Source organism: Parasteatoda tepidariorum, chromosome 10, assembly GCF_982258835.1.
Source record: "Parasteatoda tepidariorum strain Cologne lab strain chromosome 10, Ptep-v5.0, whole genome shotgun sequence".
Classification (NCBI taxonomy): Eukaryota; Metazoa; Arthropoda; class Arachnida; order Araneae; family Theridiidae; genus Parasteatoda; species Parasteatoda tepidariorum.
This window is the reverse complement of record NC_141764.1, coordinates 64,235,481-64,255,110: the sequence shown is the minus strand read 5'-3', so window position 1 is coordinate 64,255,110 and position 19,630 is coordinate 64,235,481. Positions and strand designations below refer to the sequence as shown.

The 19,630-nt window shown below is 27.3% G+C and overlaps 2 protein-coding genes across 4 annotated transcripts; one reads left to right on the top strand and one right to left on the bottom strand.

Moving 5' to 3' along the window:
* Positions 1–4,985: 4,985 nt before the first annotated feature.
* On the bottom strand, positions 4,986–6,208 carry Prosalpha4 (proteasome alpha4 subunit). Its single transcript, XM_016072396.5, has one exon. The coding sequence runs from the start codon at positions 5,816–5,818 to the stop codon at positions 5,069–5,071; it is 750 nt and encodes a 249-aa protein (XP_015927882.1). The 5' UTR covers positions 5,819–6,208; the 3' UTR covers positions 4,986–5,068.
* Positions 6,116–19,070, top strand: Trs31 (trafficking protein particle complex subunit 31). Of its 3 annotated transcripts, none has more exons than XM_016072398.4 (7): positions 6,116–6,254; positions 8,756–8,844; positions 12,790–12,916; positions 12,998–13,055; positions 14,744–14,803; positions 17,532–17,596; positions 18,893–19,070. In XM_016072398.4, the coding sequence occupies exons 2-7, from the start codon at positions 8,792–8,794 to the stop codon at positions 18,989–18,991; spliced, it is 462 nt and encodes a 153-aa protein (XP_015927884.1). In that variant the 5' UTR covers positions 6,116–6,254; positions 8,756–8,791; the 3' UTR covers positions 18,992–19,070. The 3 variants fall into 3 exon arrangements, with proteins under 3 accessions (XP_015927884.1, XP_015927883.1, XP_087010235.1); XM_016072397.5 differs by having other exon boundaries at positions 6,123–6,535; XM_087154109.1 differs by having other exon boundaries at positions 6,220–6,309.
* Positions 19,071–19,630: the final 560 nt, after the last annotated feature.

Sequence of the window (19,630 nt, the reverse complement as noted above, 5' to 3'; positions counted from 1 at the left end):
TTTCAGTTGTATAGGAATGTACTACGATATTTTCCCCTTTCTTAATATTTTTCCTTTTTATTTAATAAAAATATTTTTTAAAATTTCCATGATACTTTTCTTTAGAACTATGTTTAATGTAGTTTTCAGTTCCATATAGTTTTTCAAGTTAAAAGATTTTAATCTATATGAAAATCAAGAGAGAAACTAACGTACTTCCTTCCTCTATGACTTTCCACACGCTATTGGGGAAAGCATGTGAAGTGTTGCCATAGGAAAAGAGTTCTGCTCTACGCCACCTGCAGCCCATTTCGATCGCCAATATGAAACCTCTGGAAGCTATCCTGTAGAAATCTAATATATTTTCGTGTTTTAAAATAATTTCTTAAAAAAAAAAAAAAAAAAAAGCTACATGTCTACAGATAATTGTCTTGCCAACTGAAATTAATACATTTTCTATTAGTGATATTTAAGTTGCATCATTTTGAATTTGATGGATCTTATGATAGACACAGTTGCATAAGTGTATAGAGATTTTATTTTAATTCGTTAAAAAATATATCGTTGAAAAAGTATAAACTTTTTAATATTAATTGAAATGAAGTGCGGTATAATTACCTTAGTAGTATCAAAGAACTTATACGCTTCGCGTATATAATCTTTAGTAGTATATATTAGAGCTACACAATGAGATATTGACGACGATCTGGAAAACAACCTTGAGGTTGTGTGTGTGTGCTGTTGTTGATCCGAAAACATATCACAATTTTCTTTCTCTTTGGTAGTCCGAAATGAAGCAATATTCGGTCTCTTCGAAAGTCGATGAAAGTGGTCACCCACCCGCTCAATCTACTATGGGGCCAAAATGATCTGATTTATAACTATTTCTGTGATGTTATTTTATTTAGAAGTGGGAATTAATTAATCATTTTTAAAAAACAGTTTTATGCACAGAAATTTATGAGTAGTTTTATTAAATTATTATAAAATAAAAAACATTTTTAATTATGTGGACTGCCTAAATGATTTTTTTTTTTAAAATCCGAAATGATGTGTGGCAGGTCTAGAATTATGTTGTAGTTTTTCTACAACTTATTACCTTTTTTTAAAATAGATCATTAAAAATGTAGTAAACAATACGAAAATATAATATAATAGCATTAATCTCAAATAGGTAGGTACTTTATTTATGTCGCTTTAAGCTGCACAATAGGCTATTGGTAAATCTCACATAGATTTTACCCTAGAAGTATTTAAATTCAGTTTGTCAGTCAGTTTACATGTACTAAAGTTCTGTCATGAGCTGCAAAGCTATTGAAGTCTGTGTCAGGCTTAGGTTAGGTCAATACTGCCTGTTTATTACACTTCCGGTCCAATCATTTTTAATAATGCTTTTAATTAAAAACTTCAATATTGCATTTAATTTAGTTACTTCTAGTTTTTGTCTATTAGTCACTCAAGATGCAAAATTGTTTAAAAATTTGATGAGTCTTGAAATTATAAACATAGTTTCTTTTAGATTGATTTTGGAAAATATTTTAAAAAATGAAGATTTAAAAATTCATTGTTATACATACTCCCTAACTAGTCATAATTAATTTATTTGTTCTATGTGTACTATTTTTTTCCCTCCTAAATATTTTGGGTGAAAATGCTTACATTTTAAAATATAAAAATTCTTTTTTTTTTTACAAAATTATAAAGAATAGGGGTAAGTTCCAGATTATAGAAAACAATATTAAAGTAAAAGGGCACTTTAGATTTTAGGGTTCTATCAATCCCTTAAAGTTGTCTTAAAATATAGATAACTTTAATCTTTCAATTCCTTTGAAAAACTTGCTTCATACACAAATTTGGATTCAGTGCTTGTTAGAATTAAATTAACAAATTGTAAATAAGTTGGACAGTCAAAACTTTTATGTATTAAAAAATTCACATTAGTAAAAATTAACTGCTCCTATCAATAATTAATAAAAATGAGACTATTTAAAAATAAAATACTGTCTATATTACAATTTTGACAGTTAATAAGAAAAAAAAGAGTAAAAATTTGGTTTGTTTTGAAAGCTGTATTCATAGGGAAAAGGAAAAACTGGGAGAAATGCTCCCAAAGAACAGTTGAAATCTGTATATAAAGTGTAGTATTTTTTTAAAAACTTATTAAAAAATAAATAAAGAGAATTCTTCTAAATATAGCAATTGATTTTCATATTAGTAGTAATTTTGAACAATGATTCAACTATTACTTTTACTATTTATATAAAAATCAAGTAACATCTTTGAACAAGTTTTAAATTTAGTGTTAATATCCATAATTAGGTAAAAAGAGATCATTTTACATTTTTATTAATTCCCTTGCATATAACTAGAACACTCAGACCTCCATACCTAATAAAATAGGAGTCTCAATTGTTTCTTAACCACAATGAGCAGAATTTTTTTGCCATATTATAGTGTAAGAATCAATCAAAATTCTGCCTACTTTCCGGAATTTTCAAATCTCTACATCGAAAAACAAACAATATAAATTTTAATTGTTTCATGACTACTACAAATACAATTTAAAGTTGCTATATGATTGCCAATAAGAGTTTTGTACCTGCTTAACAGGGTATGACCACGAAATCTTAATTTTTGATCAAAAGAAATGACAATACAAGTTTCAAACATTTCCTGACAGCTACAATCAGAATTTATCATCACTCAAAACTTTGAGCACAGAAAGTTTATATTTTAATTACAGATATACGCTGTATGCCAATATAGAAAACAATTATTTTCTGAATGGTAAAAGCAAAATTTATCATTTATATTGTTAAAGAAAACTTCAATCTATTTCTGACATAGATAATTAACAAGGCCAGGATAGCCTGGTTGGTAGGGCACTGGACCCATGTCCGAGAGTTCGATCCCCACCGGCCGAAGACTCCCCGAGTAGTAAATGGTGACTGATGCATGTTAAATCTGTCGAGTCGCAAAGTCCTCCATGTTTCCCTAACAAATCAACACCTCTGGAGGTACTAATCCAGGAGTTTCCGTGTCTTCTGGATTGATTTAAAATTACAAGGCTACGGAGTTGAGCATTAGTAGTCGTAAACCCAAAAAATTGGGGCAGCTGTTCAACGACGGATATAAAATAAAATAAATAGTTAACAGACACAAAACAAAAATTCTAAAACATTAAGAACTATGCTATTCAAGTAAATTGAGAAGGATATTTCAGCCAGATCCAAAATTAAAAACATTGAGTGAATCATTTTGGTATTTAAATTTGATACCAAAGTTTCCTTGTTATGTTATTACACTTATACAGTTAGGCCCTATTAGTTTTCCTCTTTAGATGCACAGAACATTGCTTCCTTCTGTGTTTAACTATAAAAGTTTTTATTTCAATACATAGACATTTGATCTATTTGAAAGCAAGAATTTGAAAAATGATCCTAGATTTCATATTTGTTTCCTTTCAAACTAAATTGTTCATTTCACATTTGAATAGTTTTTTAAAAAAAAAATCTGAACAATTTGATTTAGGTTTATAAATTTAGAAGACCATATGTATATTTTACCTAATAACATAATTTTAAAATTCAAAGCTAAATTAATTTCTTAAGTAAAGAACACTTCATTTAAAACTTGAGTGTACAGTGCAATTTCCAAATAAAAATTAAAGTTCATATTATTTGTAATAATAAATAATATAAAATCACCTTTTTGTTATTTTTTTAACAAAAAAAAAAAGATCATTAAGAAATAAACAGTCAGTCAAGCTATAACTCATAAAAAAATTTAAAAGTTAACACTATCTGAAAACAATAGTTAATTTCAATCGATATAACTGAAAGGTTTAATTTTATAAGAATTTCTATTTTAAATATGTTCATTTACAGTTCAGTCAAATTGCATAGCTTAAGAATCTTGGACAAAAATGAGCTAATAAAAGGTCTCACAAAAAAAAAAAAAAAAAAAAAGGCGCAGCCTGAATATGACAATGATATGCCATTGGTTTGTTTGAACTCTAAATTGGTAATTATTCTGTCACAGTTTCAAATTTAATTTTCCGTTTTTGTTTTGAAGTTTTATAAAAAGTTCAAGTAGTAGATTAAATTATTTCTAGCCCCCTCTAAGTAGTATTCAATGCAGTTGCACTAATAAAGGTTATTGATTACAAAGCAGTATGATAAAAAAGGATGTAGCAGGAAAAAAAGTCAGCTGCTTTTCAGTAAATATTGAAATTCCTTGTTCTTGAGCTAAACAATAAATATGCAGTGTTAGAGATTAAGACCAGTTCCTATAACTAAAAGATAGTACTTAAGTCTGTTTACATTTTGGGGGAGATTTCTGTATTGTGATCTGTGGCAGAATAATTGACAAGTCTTGGCAACTTCTATATAGCGGTCGGCGAGAAACTAAAAGAAACATCACAGAAGGGGTCCAACTTAGAACTCGTAGCCACCCCCGGCAAACATCTACATGTTTTTTTCTAAATTACAAGTTTAAAATCTATTTGGCACCTTGGTGATTGCAGCAACAGATCATGATATGGAAATATAACCCTATATTCTCAGTTGATGGATTACATATATCATTTGATTCTCAATAAAGTTAATAAATGGCATTTAAATAAAAAATTAACAATGCACAATAGGCGTATTGAAATTTTACAGACATATAACAGAAATTAAAAATCAAACCAATGTAGCACATAATGTTTTTAAGATCACTGCCTTAGTTGGTTTCGGACCAATGTTAATTTCGAATCCTGATGCATAAACCCCCCAAAAAATATAATAAAAAATTTAATTATTTCCCAATTAAAAGTTATGATGTTTAAAAAGTGATATCAAAAGATAAAAAAAGGTTTCATTTATTTAAGATTAAATTATCAACATTACTAAAAAGACAAGATTCAAAAATTTTAAACAAACAGTAGTCAATGCAAAATCACAAGTTTGATGGGGGGGGGGGAGGAGGAAAAATGAACAGTAGATTAAATTAAAGAAAGGCACTTTACATATCAAAGTAGATTTAATCATGAGAACAAGCTGAAAATTTGTTACACATCTTAACACATTTAATAATCCAATACACATCATTTCTTTTGTTTCTTCTTTTCCGCAGCTTCATCTTCTTTTTCCTTTTCAATCGCTGACACATAATCACTGACTGCCTTGGCATCCAGTATAGTTAAGGGAGTACCCTTTTTCATAACAGCAACTTCTAAATTCTTGCCCTGAACGACTTCCAGCAAAGCTTTAATGGCTAGTTTGATTGTAGACTCATCTTGAGCAATAATTTCCTCGGAATAATTCTTTTCAAGATATTCTCGGACGGTTTTGGAGCTCCTTCCAATGGAATTGGCCTTCCACTCATGATATACTCCTGACGGATCTGTTTGGAAAAGGTGGGGTGTACCGTCGAAATCGAATCCGGCTATCAACGCTGATATGCCAAATGGTCGCCTACCGTTACTCTGCGTATATTTTTGTTTCAGCTGAGCTATATGTCTGGTTATATATTCCAAAGTCACAGGATCTTCAACTGTCAATTTGTGGCTTTGGCATTCCACACGGGCACGGTCAATTAATATGCGTGCGTCAGCTGTTAAACCTGCAAAAGCCATCACTACATGATCATCAAGAAGACAAATCTTTCTCATGGTACGCTCTTCTTGAAGTTTTGCCACAGATTTTTTTTCTACAGCGAGTACAACTATTGCATTACCGCATACTCCAACAGCAGTTGAACCTTTTTTGACGGCTTCTTGGGCATATTCTACTTGGAACAAATGACCATCTGGAGAGAATACAGTGATGGCACGATCGTATCGTGAGGTACCCATGTTTTTCGATTATGACAAAATTAAAAAGCACTACTCAAAACTGTTATTTGAATACTGAAAATATTCCACAATGACTTTTCACTTTTCTCAAACAAAACAGCAACTAACCGGTTATAAGAGAAGGATACAGTTAAGATGTTTACATTTTTTTCTGAAAAGTTGAAAGGACAGTAAAAAGACAAAAAAAAATGATGAAATGCTTTAAAAATTCTTTTTATTGCCCTTTTTTATAATTTAATAGATATTTATAGTAAAATTATTCCTAAATATATTATTGCTATAATCTGGCCTTTTGGTTTTAGAAGTGGTCTGCTGAAGTGCGTTCTGAAAGATAGTACCAAGAATCTGCACAAGAAACATAATTCGTAAATGTTGTAAAGTCCAAATGATTACACTAAGCAGATTAAACCGCGGAGACGAAATTTTATAATTTTTGGTGCTTTTCCTCTTTATCATATTTTTCATTGTTTATTTACATTCGACTAGTTTTGGTTGGTGTATTGTTTTTATGTAATGTAATGTTTCATTATTATGTAAATAACTATTTGAAAATTTAATTAAAGATATTCCTATTTTGATTACGTACTAATTATCAGCACCGTAAGCTACTGAAGTTTTAGAATTAAAGCTGTTAAAATAATTTTTACTATGTCATCTCTACGACCAGTTCCGAAATTTACAATATTAGATAAACCATTGAGTAGAGCAAGATCTGAGGTATTCTTGTCTATTTAATTTATTATTTGCTTCTTGTATTAAGAATTTTTCTACCTAAATTCCTTTACCAGGATTTTTGCACAACTGGTCTTTTGTCCGTTTCTGGGGTATCCAGAAATGTTTTACTGATGTTTAGATATGTTTTCTGGATAAAAAAAGCTGTACAATTTAATGTGCATGAATGCAAGAAGTGTTTAGCCATAGAAAACTATTTACAACCGTTGACGTGAATAAGTATTGGTACGGAAATATCCCCAAATGAAGTGCAGAATTGTAATTTTATAAAAGCAATGTCTAATCGAGAAATGTATCGATATTCTGTGCTTTGAACCATTTTTAATCTCAGTGTATAAAAGAAGGACCATGTATAAGAAATTATAAGAATTCTAATTAACACTTAACTTGATTGTTGAGGTTTTATCACGAATGTTGAATATTCGAAATATTTCGATTGCAAGTTATTTGGTGATATTAAGTGCCAGCATAATAGTAACTAAAAAGAAAATATTTCGTGGTATTCAATAATTTTAAATCCAAGCACAATTGCTTAACTAATTTATTTTTGTATTTTGTAAAATAGTATCGATATGACAAAAATAAATAGTCTTAATTTTTTGACCAGGTTATAAGTAATTTCAGTATTAATAGGTGAGATTATGTCATATATCTATCACTTAAATAATTACTGTTTAAAATAATTTGGTATGCAGACATAGTTATGCAACCTATTTATAAATTTCTTATTGCTTAATTAAAGAATTGGATTAGGAATTCTGTTTGAAAAATTAACTCTAGATTATCTGAAAAACATTGTTTTATTCAGCATCCTTCCCCTTTGTGGATAAACATATCTGAAGAGAAATTCTGGAAGAAATTTTTTTCTACAGTTATTATAATAATGTATGCAATGTTTAAATCAAAAGTAATGCAATGTAGTGGATAGATATGTATTTGTTCTAATTTTTTCCCTCCAAACATTGAGCTTCTGGGCAAAATTGTGCGAAATTTTCCTGCTACACCACACTATTTTCCCATTCAATAACAAGGAGCAACCAGTGTTTTGAAGCAGGAAAGTATCTAGAAGTCTAGAAACAGATGGGATTAACGCTCAGAAGTTTAAGGCTATACCAAAGGTGGATTTAGAGATTGAGCTCACCTTAAATAAATCAAATAATGATGTATGCAGACGTAATTATTTTAAAAATATTTTCAAAAAAATTGTAGTTATTTGAATGTTTAGGAAAAAGTCGCCATGGACACGAGGCTACGTGTGGTTGAGGCAGCCAAGGCCTGTGAGGGGCTGTCGTGCTGAAGAGGAAGGAAGGAAAAATTTCAATATAAAATATTAATTTATTTTTACTTTTATAGAAATATATCTGATGTACCCTAAATTTCAAGATTTAAAAGTCTTTAGATTATAAAAAATGAATGATAATAATTATTTTTTAGTAGATCAAATATAATAAATCAATTAGTTGTTGATTCTAAAGCCATTTGCCAATATGAGCAAGTCCGCTTGGTGAAACAAATCTAAGGCAGAGGGTGTATTTCTTATTTTTCAGCGGGACCATCTATGGCCAAGAGTGCAACTTCAGCCACCCTCACGTCTGAGCCCATTTGTAGGATAGGCCCATTCATACATATATTAATTCATCCACAGATCATAATTTTGACCTGAACCAGAGAACGATCAATCTCAAATTCCGTATCCCCAGAGGTATTAATTTGTTATGGCAACATGAGGGACTGTGTGACCTGACAGATATAACGTTCACCAGTCATAATTTACTATAGGGAGAGTCTTTGGCCGGCGGGGATCGAGCTTACTACCTCTTGGACATGGGCCCACTGCCCTACCGACCAGGTTATCCCAGCCCCAATCAATTAGTTAAAAATATCAAGGCTAAATATAATGTACTTGACATGATACAAACTCAATAGTTATAAAGGGGGATTAAATAAAATTATTAATACTTGAAATACCTTTGTCATTTTGCTAATGAAGGAAAAAGAGAACAACTTGATTTTATTAAAAAAACATTTTTGATTCGAAAAACATAAAGGACTTAATTTTATAATGAAAAAAATTACAGACATTGCACATTTTTGCTGATAGTTTATATCTTTAATTTTATATTTCCATAAAATTAGGTATAATTATCCATAATAAACAGATGTTCATGGAATTGTTTATTAATTGTTGTTTTCTTTTTATTTCAGATAAATATTAGTACATTTGCTCTTTTATTTTCTGAGATGGTTCAATATTGTCAAAACAGAGTCTTATCTGTACCAGAATTGCAGACTAAGTAATATAATTTAGATTTTTCTTTCTACTTGAAATACATATTTATATGAGATATTTTTTGTTCAAAAATATTCATAAAAATTGCAGTTCATGTTTCTATTAATTTCAAATGTTTTATGTTTGTAGTTTTTATATCACTTTCATATTGCTAGTTCTTCTGTCATATCCAGTAACTTAATCCTTTGACCAGAAAGCATTTGAATACATTTATAAGGAATTTTTCTTCTTTATCAAGGGACAGTTTCAATAGTTTTATACTATAGGGATATGGAAGTGTTAAAATCTTTAGATCTTGGTAATAATGTTCATGCAATAATGATATGATGTTCTTGTCAATGTATAGTTTAAAAATAAATGTTTAAAATGTGTATACACTTTGTATTATGGAGGTATATTTACTATATTAATTATGTACTTTGTATTATAAAGTAATATATTTACTTAATAAATTAATCATGTACTGGCATATCATTTTTTTAAAATTCATTAAAGAGTACAGTTTAGATTGTATTTCTGCTATTGATTGCTGGGACAAATAATAAAAATCATTCAGCGATTTATTAGTTTATTTTATTAATTCAGACCGAAAAATAAGTTATCCATAATTAAAAAAATTTCTTTATCAATTATATAACAAATATAATGTATGAATATTATTTCTGCTATAAATTAATGAATGCTCTAATTTTTTACAAAATATATATTCCAGTGTATTTTGAATGATTAAAATAAGCTACTATCTAACACATGATCAAGAAGGTCAAGTTAGTGTACTTGCACTCCCATTAGAGATGAAATAAACTAAAAATAATATTTTATTTTTGAGAGTTGCTGTCAATTTAGTCATCAAAGAATACTTTTTGTTAAATATGTTCAGTTCAGTATTGTGTGTATGCTGAAAAATGCACAAATGGCAGAAGAACATTGCATTATTGGCAGTTATAAATTATGATATTTCTACTATATTACAAATTATTTTATTTATAAAAAATATGAATTTCATTTATTTTCTCTGTACCAATGTTTTAAAAAAATTAGTAAAAGTATAGCTAAAAGTGAGAGAAGTATGTCTGTGGCATTTACTAAAAAGTGAACTTATCATCGAAAAAAAAAATTCCATCTATATTGGGAAGGTATGAGTTTGTGTCCTTTTTTAAAATTATGACACTTGACAGACTTGTAAGTTGATCAACGATTAACAAAGATACAAGTGCAATAAAATATGTATAGGGGAGAGGGGGGCACCTTTCAACAGTTTTTGCTTAAGAATTATTTTCGAAGTTTTATTGCTTTCAAAATCTAAATTCTAATTTTTATTTATTAAATTGATATTTGAGGTAACCTCTAAATTTTTTTCAAAGGTCTAAGCCAAAGACAAAATATCTAATTTTACATATTTAGTGAACCATGTATTTTGTTGAAATCTACCCCTCCTGGGGGGCAGATTTCAACGGGTGGCGGGGCACATTTCAACAATTGAAGAGAACGTAACAAGATCATGAATTTTGGAAAATTAACTTTATTCATAAATTAATAATAATGAATGAACATATTGGATTGATTTAGGTTTTTTTCTGCATTATTTTGTCTTTAATAAAATCAAAGTTTACGGAGAATGTCATGAAAAATACAGCTTAACTGTTACGCAGCTTAAACTTGGTTGAGGCAGTTTCATTTTCATGTCATTTCTTTCTATACCACTAATATCCTCTTTTTCTGGAAAATAAAGCATTGATTATCATGCTCCCTCTCTCTCCAGAAACTACCTCCCGAACCAGGTGAGCTCCTAGCTTGGCAACAACATTTGGAGCTGGAACAACTGTTAAAACTCCAGTTTCATCCAAGTTATATATTTGATCCACAGTAAAATGACCAGAATTAAGAGTTCTCTCATAATTGTTGAAAAATTCTTGAACATTTTGTTTATTAAAAGCTATAGCTCTTGCAAAGCTGGTGTTTTCCGGTTTTCTTAAAAGTAAGCTGTGGGTGACACTTCGTAAAATCTTTAACCCAGTCAATTCCAGAGGCTTTATTTTTGTCCCAGCTACTTTGAATTTTGGAGTTGAAACACTTTGCGTTATCATAGGAAAGTTTTCTATCTTGTCTGTAAGTTAGACTATAATTGAGAATTGAACATGTAATTATGTATTCACAAAGCAGGGTTTCTTGCTGGACATCAAAAACTTGTTGGCTTATGTATTTAGAACTGTAGCATTTTGTGTTAGCTGTACATTGTTTGGTTTCACCAACCAAACAATTATTTGACTTTCTTTTTTTTAATTTATAAAATAAAGCTGAAAAGTCTATTCCAAATAAGCCTGCTGCTGCTCTTAAACATACACCATTTCTGACAGTTTCCATTGCTTTTTCAATGTTTTCTTCACTAACTTCTGGTTTAGTGTGCTTTTTTTTATGTGTTCGCAACATTTTTATAAATTGTAAGAAGGTAAAATAACAGGATTGAGAATTTTAATGTTACACCGTAAGCTTTTCAATTTTCTTAAAATTAAATTATTTTCATTCTAAATTAAATTTTCTTGAATATGTTTATAAAGTTTTTAAAATAATTATTTTATTGATGCTTTTAATGAATTCTTTGTAAATAAATTCTATTTTCAACAACAATGCAACAAACTGAATCTTGGTTCTAAGCTTTTAAAAAAATTTCATATAAATGAAATTTTTTTTACAAACATGCTTTGAACACATTCACATGTTTTTCAAAAAATTTAGAATAATGCCTTACAGAAAAAGTTGAGTATTTTAAATGTAACAACCGTAATTAATGGGCTTTTGCAGACTAATGACTTCTGCAAGATTACTTAACAAAAAAATAATACGCCTGGGGCACCTTTCAACACTGTTGAAATGTGCCCCCTAAGCTCTGTTGAAATCTGCCCCTGGTGCAGACATTTTGGTTAAAGTATTATCAACCACTTTAGAAAACGACTTTTTACTAATAAATAATACAGTTAGAAACAGAATTAAATAAAGTAGCAGATGAATAATTATCACTTACTTTATTAAAAGATTACTGGTAGATAAACAGTTTTAAAATCAAAACTGTCTTTTTACTTTTGGAATGTTAAAACATGTTCCAAAGAGTAACACAACAGTGGTAAAAAGAAAGTGCTTAAAACTAAATGTCAATAGTTATGCTTAGTTAAAGCTTATTGTCTGGCATATTGGCGAATCATTAAGCAATATTAGAAAGCAGAAATTCTAGTTGTTGAAAGGTGCCCCATGTTGAAATGTACCCCCCTCTCCCCTATGACTGCAAACCTGCTTCCTTTTATGCCAGTCATTTCAAAATATTTTTCGTTTTGCATATTTCCTACTTCTAGTATTCACTAGAGCTGGGGCGTATAGCACGATGCATCAATACCTTTTAAATATCTTGATAGTGATATATTAAAATATATATTCTAATGAATCGTTTTCCACAATGGATATTGATTTTAAGCTAATTAACAACTATGATAATGTTGTGATGAATATGAACAGCAAAAATAATTGAATGCAGTTTTATTGGATCATAGTTTAACATGATCATTGTTAATAACAACATTTGACAAATATATTTATATAGTTGAAATTATCTTATAAATATCACAATAATTATTACAAGTGATCATGTGTGTCGATTCTGATTTTTTTTTTTTTTAGTAAATAATTTTTTAAAGCTATGAACAATTAAAAAATTTAAGAAAATGTTTTTTTTTTTTTTTAATTTGGGTAGTAAAAATATTGTTCAATGACAAAATAGCATAAATAAATTAAATTTAACAAATGTGAAATCAAGAGTTTTGACAATATACAACGATATCAAATCCGACTCACTCTTTCGATGCTAGAATAGTACTCACCTCTTCACATCTTACCAATGTGTTTTGATGATTTGTTTGTCTTTATTTATTAATCAACTTTAAATACCTTTTTATTTCAGGTTGTCTGAAATGGGCTATCATGTTGGGCAGAGAATGGTTGATACCTTATTTGTGCGTGAAAGAAATTTCAAAAGAGAAACAAAGCTTTTAAATATTTTAATATTTATCAAGACTACTTTGTGGAAAGTAAGTCGAAAATGAATGCTGTTTCTTTATATAAATGCATATAGATTTTAAATGATATTTATGGTTTTAATGTAATTTTAGACTCTATTTGGTAAAGAAGCTGACAAACTGGAACATGCCAATGATGATAAGAAAACATGTATCCTTTGTTTTTATGAAAATATTTTTTATTTTTTCAATGCAACACAATTTATTGATTTTTAATTTAGTATTTATATTGCATATTATTTTATGTAAATATTTTTGATATGTTATCACTCATGTAAGTGTGGTATAATTATTTTTATGAAAGAATTTTTTATTTATTTTTAAATTTTTACATATTAATTGAACTAAAATGTAGTATATATTTATATTGCATATTACTTTTTTGTAAATGGCGTATTTTACTATGTTAGAGTTCTTGTTAATGTGTTAAGATAAAGTAAACTTGTAAATGTGTTAACATAAAGTTCTTATAAATATTGTATGTAGGAAAAATATTAGTTTATGTAATTTATTTTATTTTAGGCAAACAATTGAAATCTTTGTAGTTTGTTTTTCAATCTCTTAAATACGAAAACTGTGACAGTTACATGTTTTAAACTTGTAGAAACCTTGTACCTTGTAAATTGGAAAAACTTATTTTCTTACACCTAGTACTAATAACTCCAACATACATGGTTTTTTAATTGGGTAATTAATAATTATGGAAAAAGAAAATATCGAGTTTATGCAAACTTATGAAGTCTTGTTAATTGGCTTAAATTGTTTTTACACTTTCATAATTGTTTTTCTCTTAATAAATTTATTTTCATTGTATTTTACTAGCCATAGTGATGGGAAAAGTTATCCCTTAATGTTATTAAAAAAACAAAACATTCAGGATTAAAGTTATTCTCACAAAATGTAGCTAGTTATTAAAATTCTTTTAAATAAAATTTTTTATTAAAATTTAAAAAAAAAAATTGTTAAACATTTCTTATGTTATAGAAAATTACAATTTCTATCACATTTTCAAACTAATAAAATAGTGTGTGTTTGTCAAAGTCTTGTAATTTATTAATTTTATTAAAACTTATTATTTTTTTTGTCCTAGTATTTAGTTATTGTCTTTAGATTTGAATTTATTGTTAATAAGAATATTTTTTTGTAGCATTTTAAGTTACAAAATTGTTCTGAAGAGCAAAAACTATTGTTTGTACATTTGAGTTTCTCTGAGATTAGATTGAATCTATATTTTTAATTAAAAATTTCAGATAGTATTAAAATATTTTCCAACATTTAATATGCAGTTGCCATTTAACACAACATTTTTTGTCATCTATTCTATAAAATAAATCTACTCAGTTTACAGTTTCTCTTGATTGCAGATTACATAAAATTCTAGAAACTTAAAAGCATTTTATGAATTTTTTAAAGATACTTTTCAGATAAGTTGACTATTTGTATTGTGTCTTTATTGAATCTCGACAAGACAAAAAATAATTGAATGTTTTGAAAATTTATCTTATAAGCTAAATTTTTATTATGTCCTAATTTAAATAAACTTAAAAAATTGAAAAACATCTACGAGTGCCTAACTGGAAAACATTTTTGCATGATATTAGTATTATGACAAGTAAATTATTATTGTAGTTTTATCTATTTTTAAATAGATAATAATCATCATCTTAGGTATAATGTTTAATTTATATTTGTTATAAAATTTATTTGGTATTCAAAAGTATATTCACAATCTGAATCATTCAGAACTTTATGGAAATTATTTATTTTAAAATGACAATGTTCAAAACTGAATTTCTTTTAGTTATATATTTTTTTGTATTAAACCTTAATTTATGCTAGATTTCATCATCGAAAAAGATCCACTGGTCAACAAATTTATATCCATTCCTAAAGATAAAGGTTATTAACAACTTTATTACTTTTAATTAAGAAATCATTTTTATTTCTTTGGATAAAAAGATAACCTTAAATTAAAATCAGAAATCTCAAAAATTGCTTTTATATATTATAACAATCATTAATTTTTTAGTGTCAAAATTATTAAATACTAATTTTTATTGCCCTTAACATATTTAATAGAAAAAACTTCCCAATACTTTTAAGATTCATATTAATTAAACAAAAATTTTGATGATGTAACATCGTAACTTAAAAACATATTTTAAGTATAGTTCACTATTTAGGTTCTAAAAGACCTAGTAAAAGATCTAGACATGACGTAATAAAAAAAAGTTATTAAAACATTTTAATAATCTATTTTTTCCCTATAATTTCTAATTTTTTTAATTGCGTATTGGAATTTATTTGTTTGTGTATATCTATGTATATATATTATTATTATTTTTTTCAACAACTTTGGTTTTTGACAACATAAATTTAATCCTGGTTACTTTATATACATCATTTAAGCATTTATTATCTAATATTCATTAGCTATAGATTTTTTCTAATGTTTAATGCTTGCTTCCCAGAAATCATAAACAAAAACTTGTTTTTTATTTTATTAAATAAGAAAGTAGTATTTTAACAGGGATATTTTTAACATTCTCCACAGGGTGGTGATCCTTGTTGGGTTTAGAAAATATTTAATTGGGCATCACTTTATTTTAATATCTATTATCTTATTTACATTAATTATAACAATTATGAACTGTATGGTTTCTAATTAAAATGTCTTATTTTGAATTTTTGATAACAAGTACCATCTTGGTTAGCTTCTCCTCTTTTTGTGACCTATCTAACTAAATTTAATTAATTTTTTTTTTGTTAATTTAGATGAGAATTATTACAAATTCAAATTATATCTGTTATACATATTGCGAATTCAAAATATATTTGTTCTACATCACTAGTCCTGTTGAATGATGAATAATATGTCTTAAACAGTGTGTCATAATCAGTTTAGTTTTTGGAGGGGATAATAAATGCCAGAAATGTAACAATTTCATTTCTATTAAGTCTCTTAACTAATTAGATGTTTGCAGAATTAGATTCCATAAATTTTTCCGTGTAAAGAACTATTTCAAAATACATATTTTGTATGTTTATTTCATTTATATACTCTCTATAGTTCTGTTTTATCGTGAAAATATTTATTAAGTATTTTTTTATATGTAAAACATTCATGATATCACTTCTAGAAAGATCTAAATTCTTTGTCTTCTTATCTTGAAGACTAATTACTTCTGTTAGAGTAGTTTACAACCTCAAATTTTAATGCACTTATGATTTAAATAATGAAAAAAAAGAGGTATTTATATATGTATGAATTGGTTTCTATATTGTAATTCACTATGAGCTAGGGATGGCATTTGAAGATCAAAAGGAAAGAATGGTTATGTAAAAATTATGATTAAACCACCATTTGTTGTAATTTGGGGATTACTAAGTTTTGACAAGTTAATAACATAGAAAATCTGCTCCGTAAATATCGGTTGTACTGTGGAAAAACTGTTCCTGTTTATGTGCTTCTGTCGCTTTTTCTCAGAATCAGCTTTCTTGGACCATTATTCTCCTTTGATCTTCATTTGTATACTTTGGAAATAGTTTTTAAAAAAAATTAGAAAATGCTAGGTTACACAATAGCATTCAAGAGAGGAATAATATTGTTTGATTCAAATTAAAAGTTTCAAGTTACTATTTTATTATAAATATATAATTATTTATTATAACTTTGAAAATTAGTTCCTTTTTAATGGTTATAAATGAATATTTTCTGCCAAAGATTAGTATGTATTCCATATTGTATTAAATGATAGTAAAAATTAATGTTTTTATGTTCTATATCTTCCACATAACAGGTACAATTAATTTTTTTAAATTATCCTTTTTACTTAAATTTTAGAACATGCTATTTTATAAAGTGATTTTTGAAAAGATTTAGCAATTGGTACATAAAATTTTAAATGAGAATTGTTCAAAATATATCAAAATTTTGTTAACCTTTTTTTTGTTTTGTTTGTCTGAGATGAAAAAGTGTCATGATTACACTGTGTTGAAAAAAAGTTATAACAGTTTTAAAAAAAAATCTTATATTGTTTAACAAACTACCCAAAATCCAATATAACTGCTTACTGTGTTTGTACACTTAGTAATAGTGTTTAAATTTTGTTTAAAATGAATTCTACAAAAATAATTTTTTTTTTGAAAATTATTAAATAGATTTTTAGATAACACCAGTAAAAAAGTCACATACGTGATATATTGTTGACCATCTAAAAAATTTACTTTTTTTGAAAAAAAATGTTTTATTAAATTGCATTTAAATTATCTAAACATTTTCATTAAAAATTAGCTCTTTGGTGTTCCAAAAACAAAATAGAAATAACAATACATGTTGTTTTAATATAAGCTAATTTGTATTTACATGAATATGTTGTTGTTTGTCCCCTGGTAAATTAGAATAAAATATTATTTTAATTAAAGTTATTTATAAAGCTAATTTTTATTTAAATAAATATGTTGTTTTTTGTCCCCTGGTAAATTAGAATAAAATATTATTTCTATTAAAGTTATTTATAAAGCTAATTTTTATTTAAATAAATGTTGCTTTTTGTACACAGGTAAATTAGAATAAAATATTATTTCCATTAAAGTTATTTTAATTTGTCAAATAATTTTTTAATAGGAACTTTAAACTGTGCTGCTTTCATTGCTGGAATTATTGAAGCAACTCTTGTGTGTTGTAATTTTGTGAGTATTTTTTATTTATTGCTGTAAAAAGTCTTCACTCAATTAGAGTCTTTGAAAAAATTAAAAGGCAATTCTAAAACGAAAGTAATATTTAATAATAAAGGATGTTTAATATCTTTTATTTACGTTAAATATTACTCAAAATAATTAGTTCAGTTTTTAATATTTTATGTATCATAAAGACCTTCACAAAAACTCATTTTTACTTTATCTTTTTTTAATTAGTTAATAAATTTTTTTTATAAATACCCGATTATAGATGAGGTTATTTTCCTTTTTAATTGTAATACATATTTTTAATTTATAACATTTTAAAAAGATTTTTAAAAAAAATTTGAATATATGTTAGGCAAGAATAGGCAAAGTGATTATTCTAAGTTTATAAAATTTTTTACAAATGCCTTTTCTATTTACAAAATTATTAAAATATGTAATTGTTTTTCTAAAACTGATACACAATTTGAAAAATCAAATAAGGAAAAAATTCGGGAGATAGAAAGATATAGTTTGTTTCTTTCTTCTTCTGAAAGGTTTTGATTATATTTCACTTCCTTCTGTTGAGAGAAGGTACTGCTGCATGAGAAAAACTATCAAACAATATTTTCAAATGTGCAATTTGCAGTAACGTGATGCCGTCTGTTGATGAAAATAACTGACACCAGTGCAAAAATCTCATTTGAACTGATTGTCATGCCACAGAAAATATTGTTTTATGGTGTTTTTAGTCAGAAATGCTATTTGTTGATGTGCTTTGTTGAAGTTATTAATTTTGAAACTAGGTAAGAATTAGTTCAAGTAATTTCATAATAATAAACCAAATTATTGAATAAATAATCGATTATTGGTTGAATACAAACCTATTACAGGTTTCAAAAATCACTACTGGTTAAAAAAAAATTCTTACTCAAGAAACCAAGGAACTTTTCTATGGAATACTAGTGCTCCGTGGAACACTTTTTGGGAACCACTGTCCTTTAGGACAGTGGTTCCCAAAAGGAACCGTTTATCCAAAAAGGAACCATTTACCCAAAAGTATCCGTTTTATTTAATTAAACAATGGCGACAACACTATAATGAGGTACGAATTCAAGCGGCTACTCTATTTGCCTTTTTAGTACATATATGATTTTTTTTAAAAATCTTTTCCAATAAGATAGTTAATAAGATAAATATGTTTCAAGAAGAAAATTATTATATGTTGAGTTAATGAATGGTTAATTAAAAATTGAACTGTTTTTACTACAATTTGTTATCTGCTGTCTTAAAGATTACGTTTCTATTAAAATTTTCTTTTAGCCAGCAAAAGTTACTGTCCATTGGCATAAAGGAACAACTTTCAAAATCCTATTTGATGAGAGTGTTGTTGCGCGTGAACCAACTTTGGAAGGGAAATAACTTATTAGTATTGAATCTGTAAATTGTTTTGTGAAATTTGTGTTGATAAATTGTGTCAAATAAATGTTTAATAAATCTACTTATATTGTTTTTGTTCTTTTTTGACCACTGCATTCGGTAAAGTCCAATGACACTTCTGGTACTTTCTGTAACTCAATATTTAATTAAAGTGAACATTATTGGGGTGACCAGAAATAACTTGAACACATATTATGCAGAGTTTTATATTTATTAAAAAAATGCAACCAAACATTCAAATAATAATGGAAGTAATACTATCAGGGGTCTGTTTAGAAGAAATTTGGATCCGTTAACGGACCCTTCACAAAATATTTTAACTGAAAAACGGACCCTTCACAAAATATTTTAACTTAAAAACGGACCCTTCACAAAATATTTTAACTTAATAACGGACCCTTCACAAAATGATTTTTCTTTTAATCGGACCCTTCACAAATTTGTTTACCTTCATTATTATTTTGTTAATCGAATAAACCCTTTCCAGGGCAGAAAACAGGAAAGATGGACGTAAACGAATTAAGTTTTGTCTTCGGCAGACGATTCTTCCATTATTCGTCCGAAATTAATATTCTGCGTTCAGCAGTATAGACTAAATACCAAATATTTGTATGTTGCATC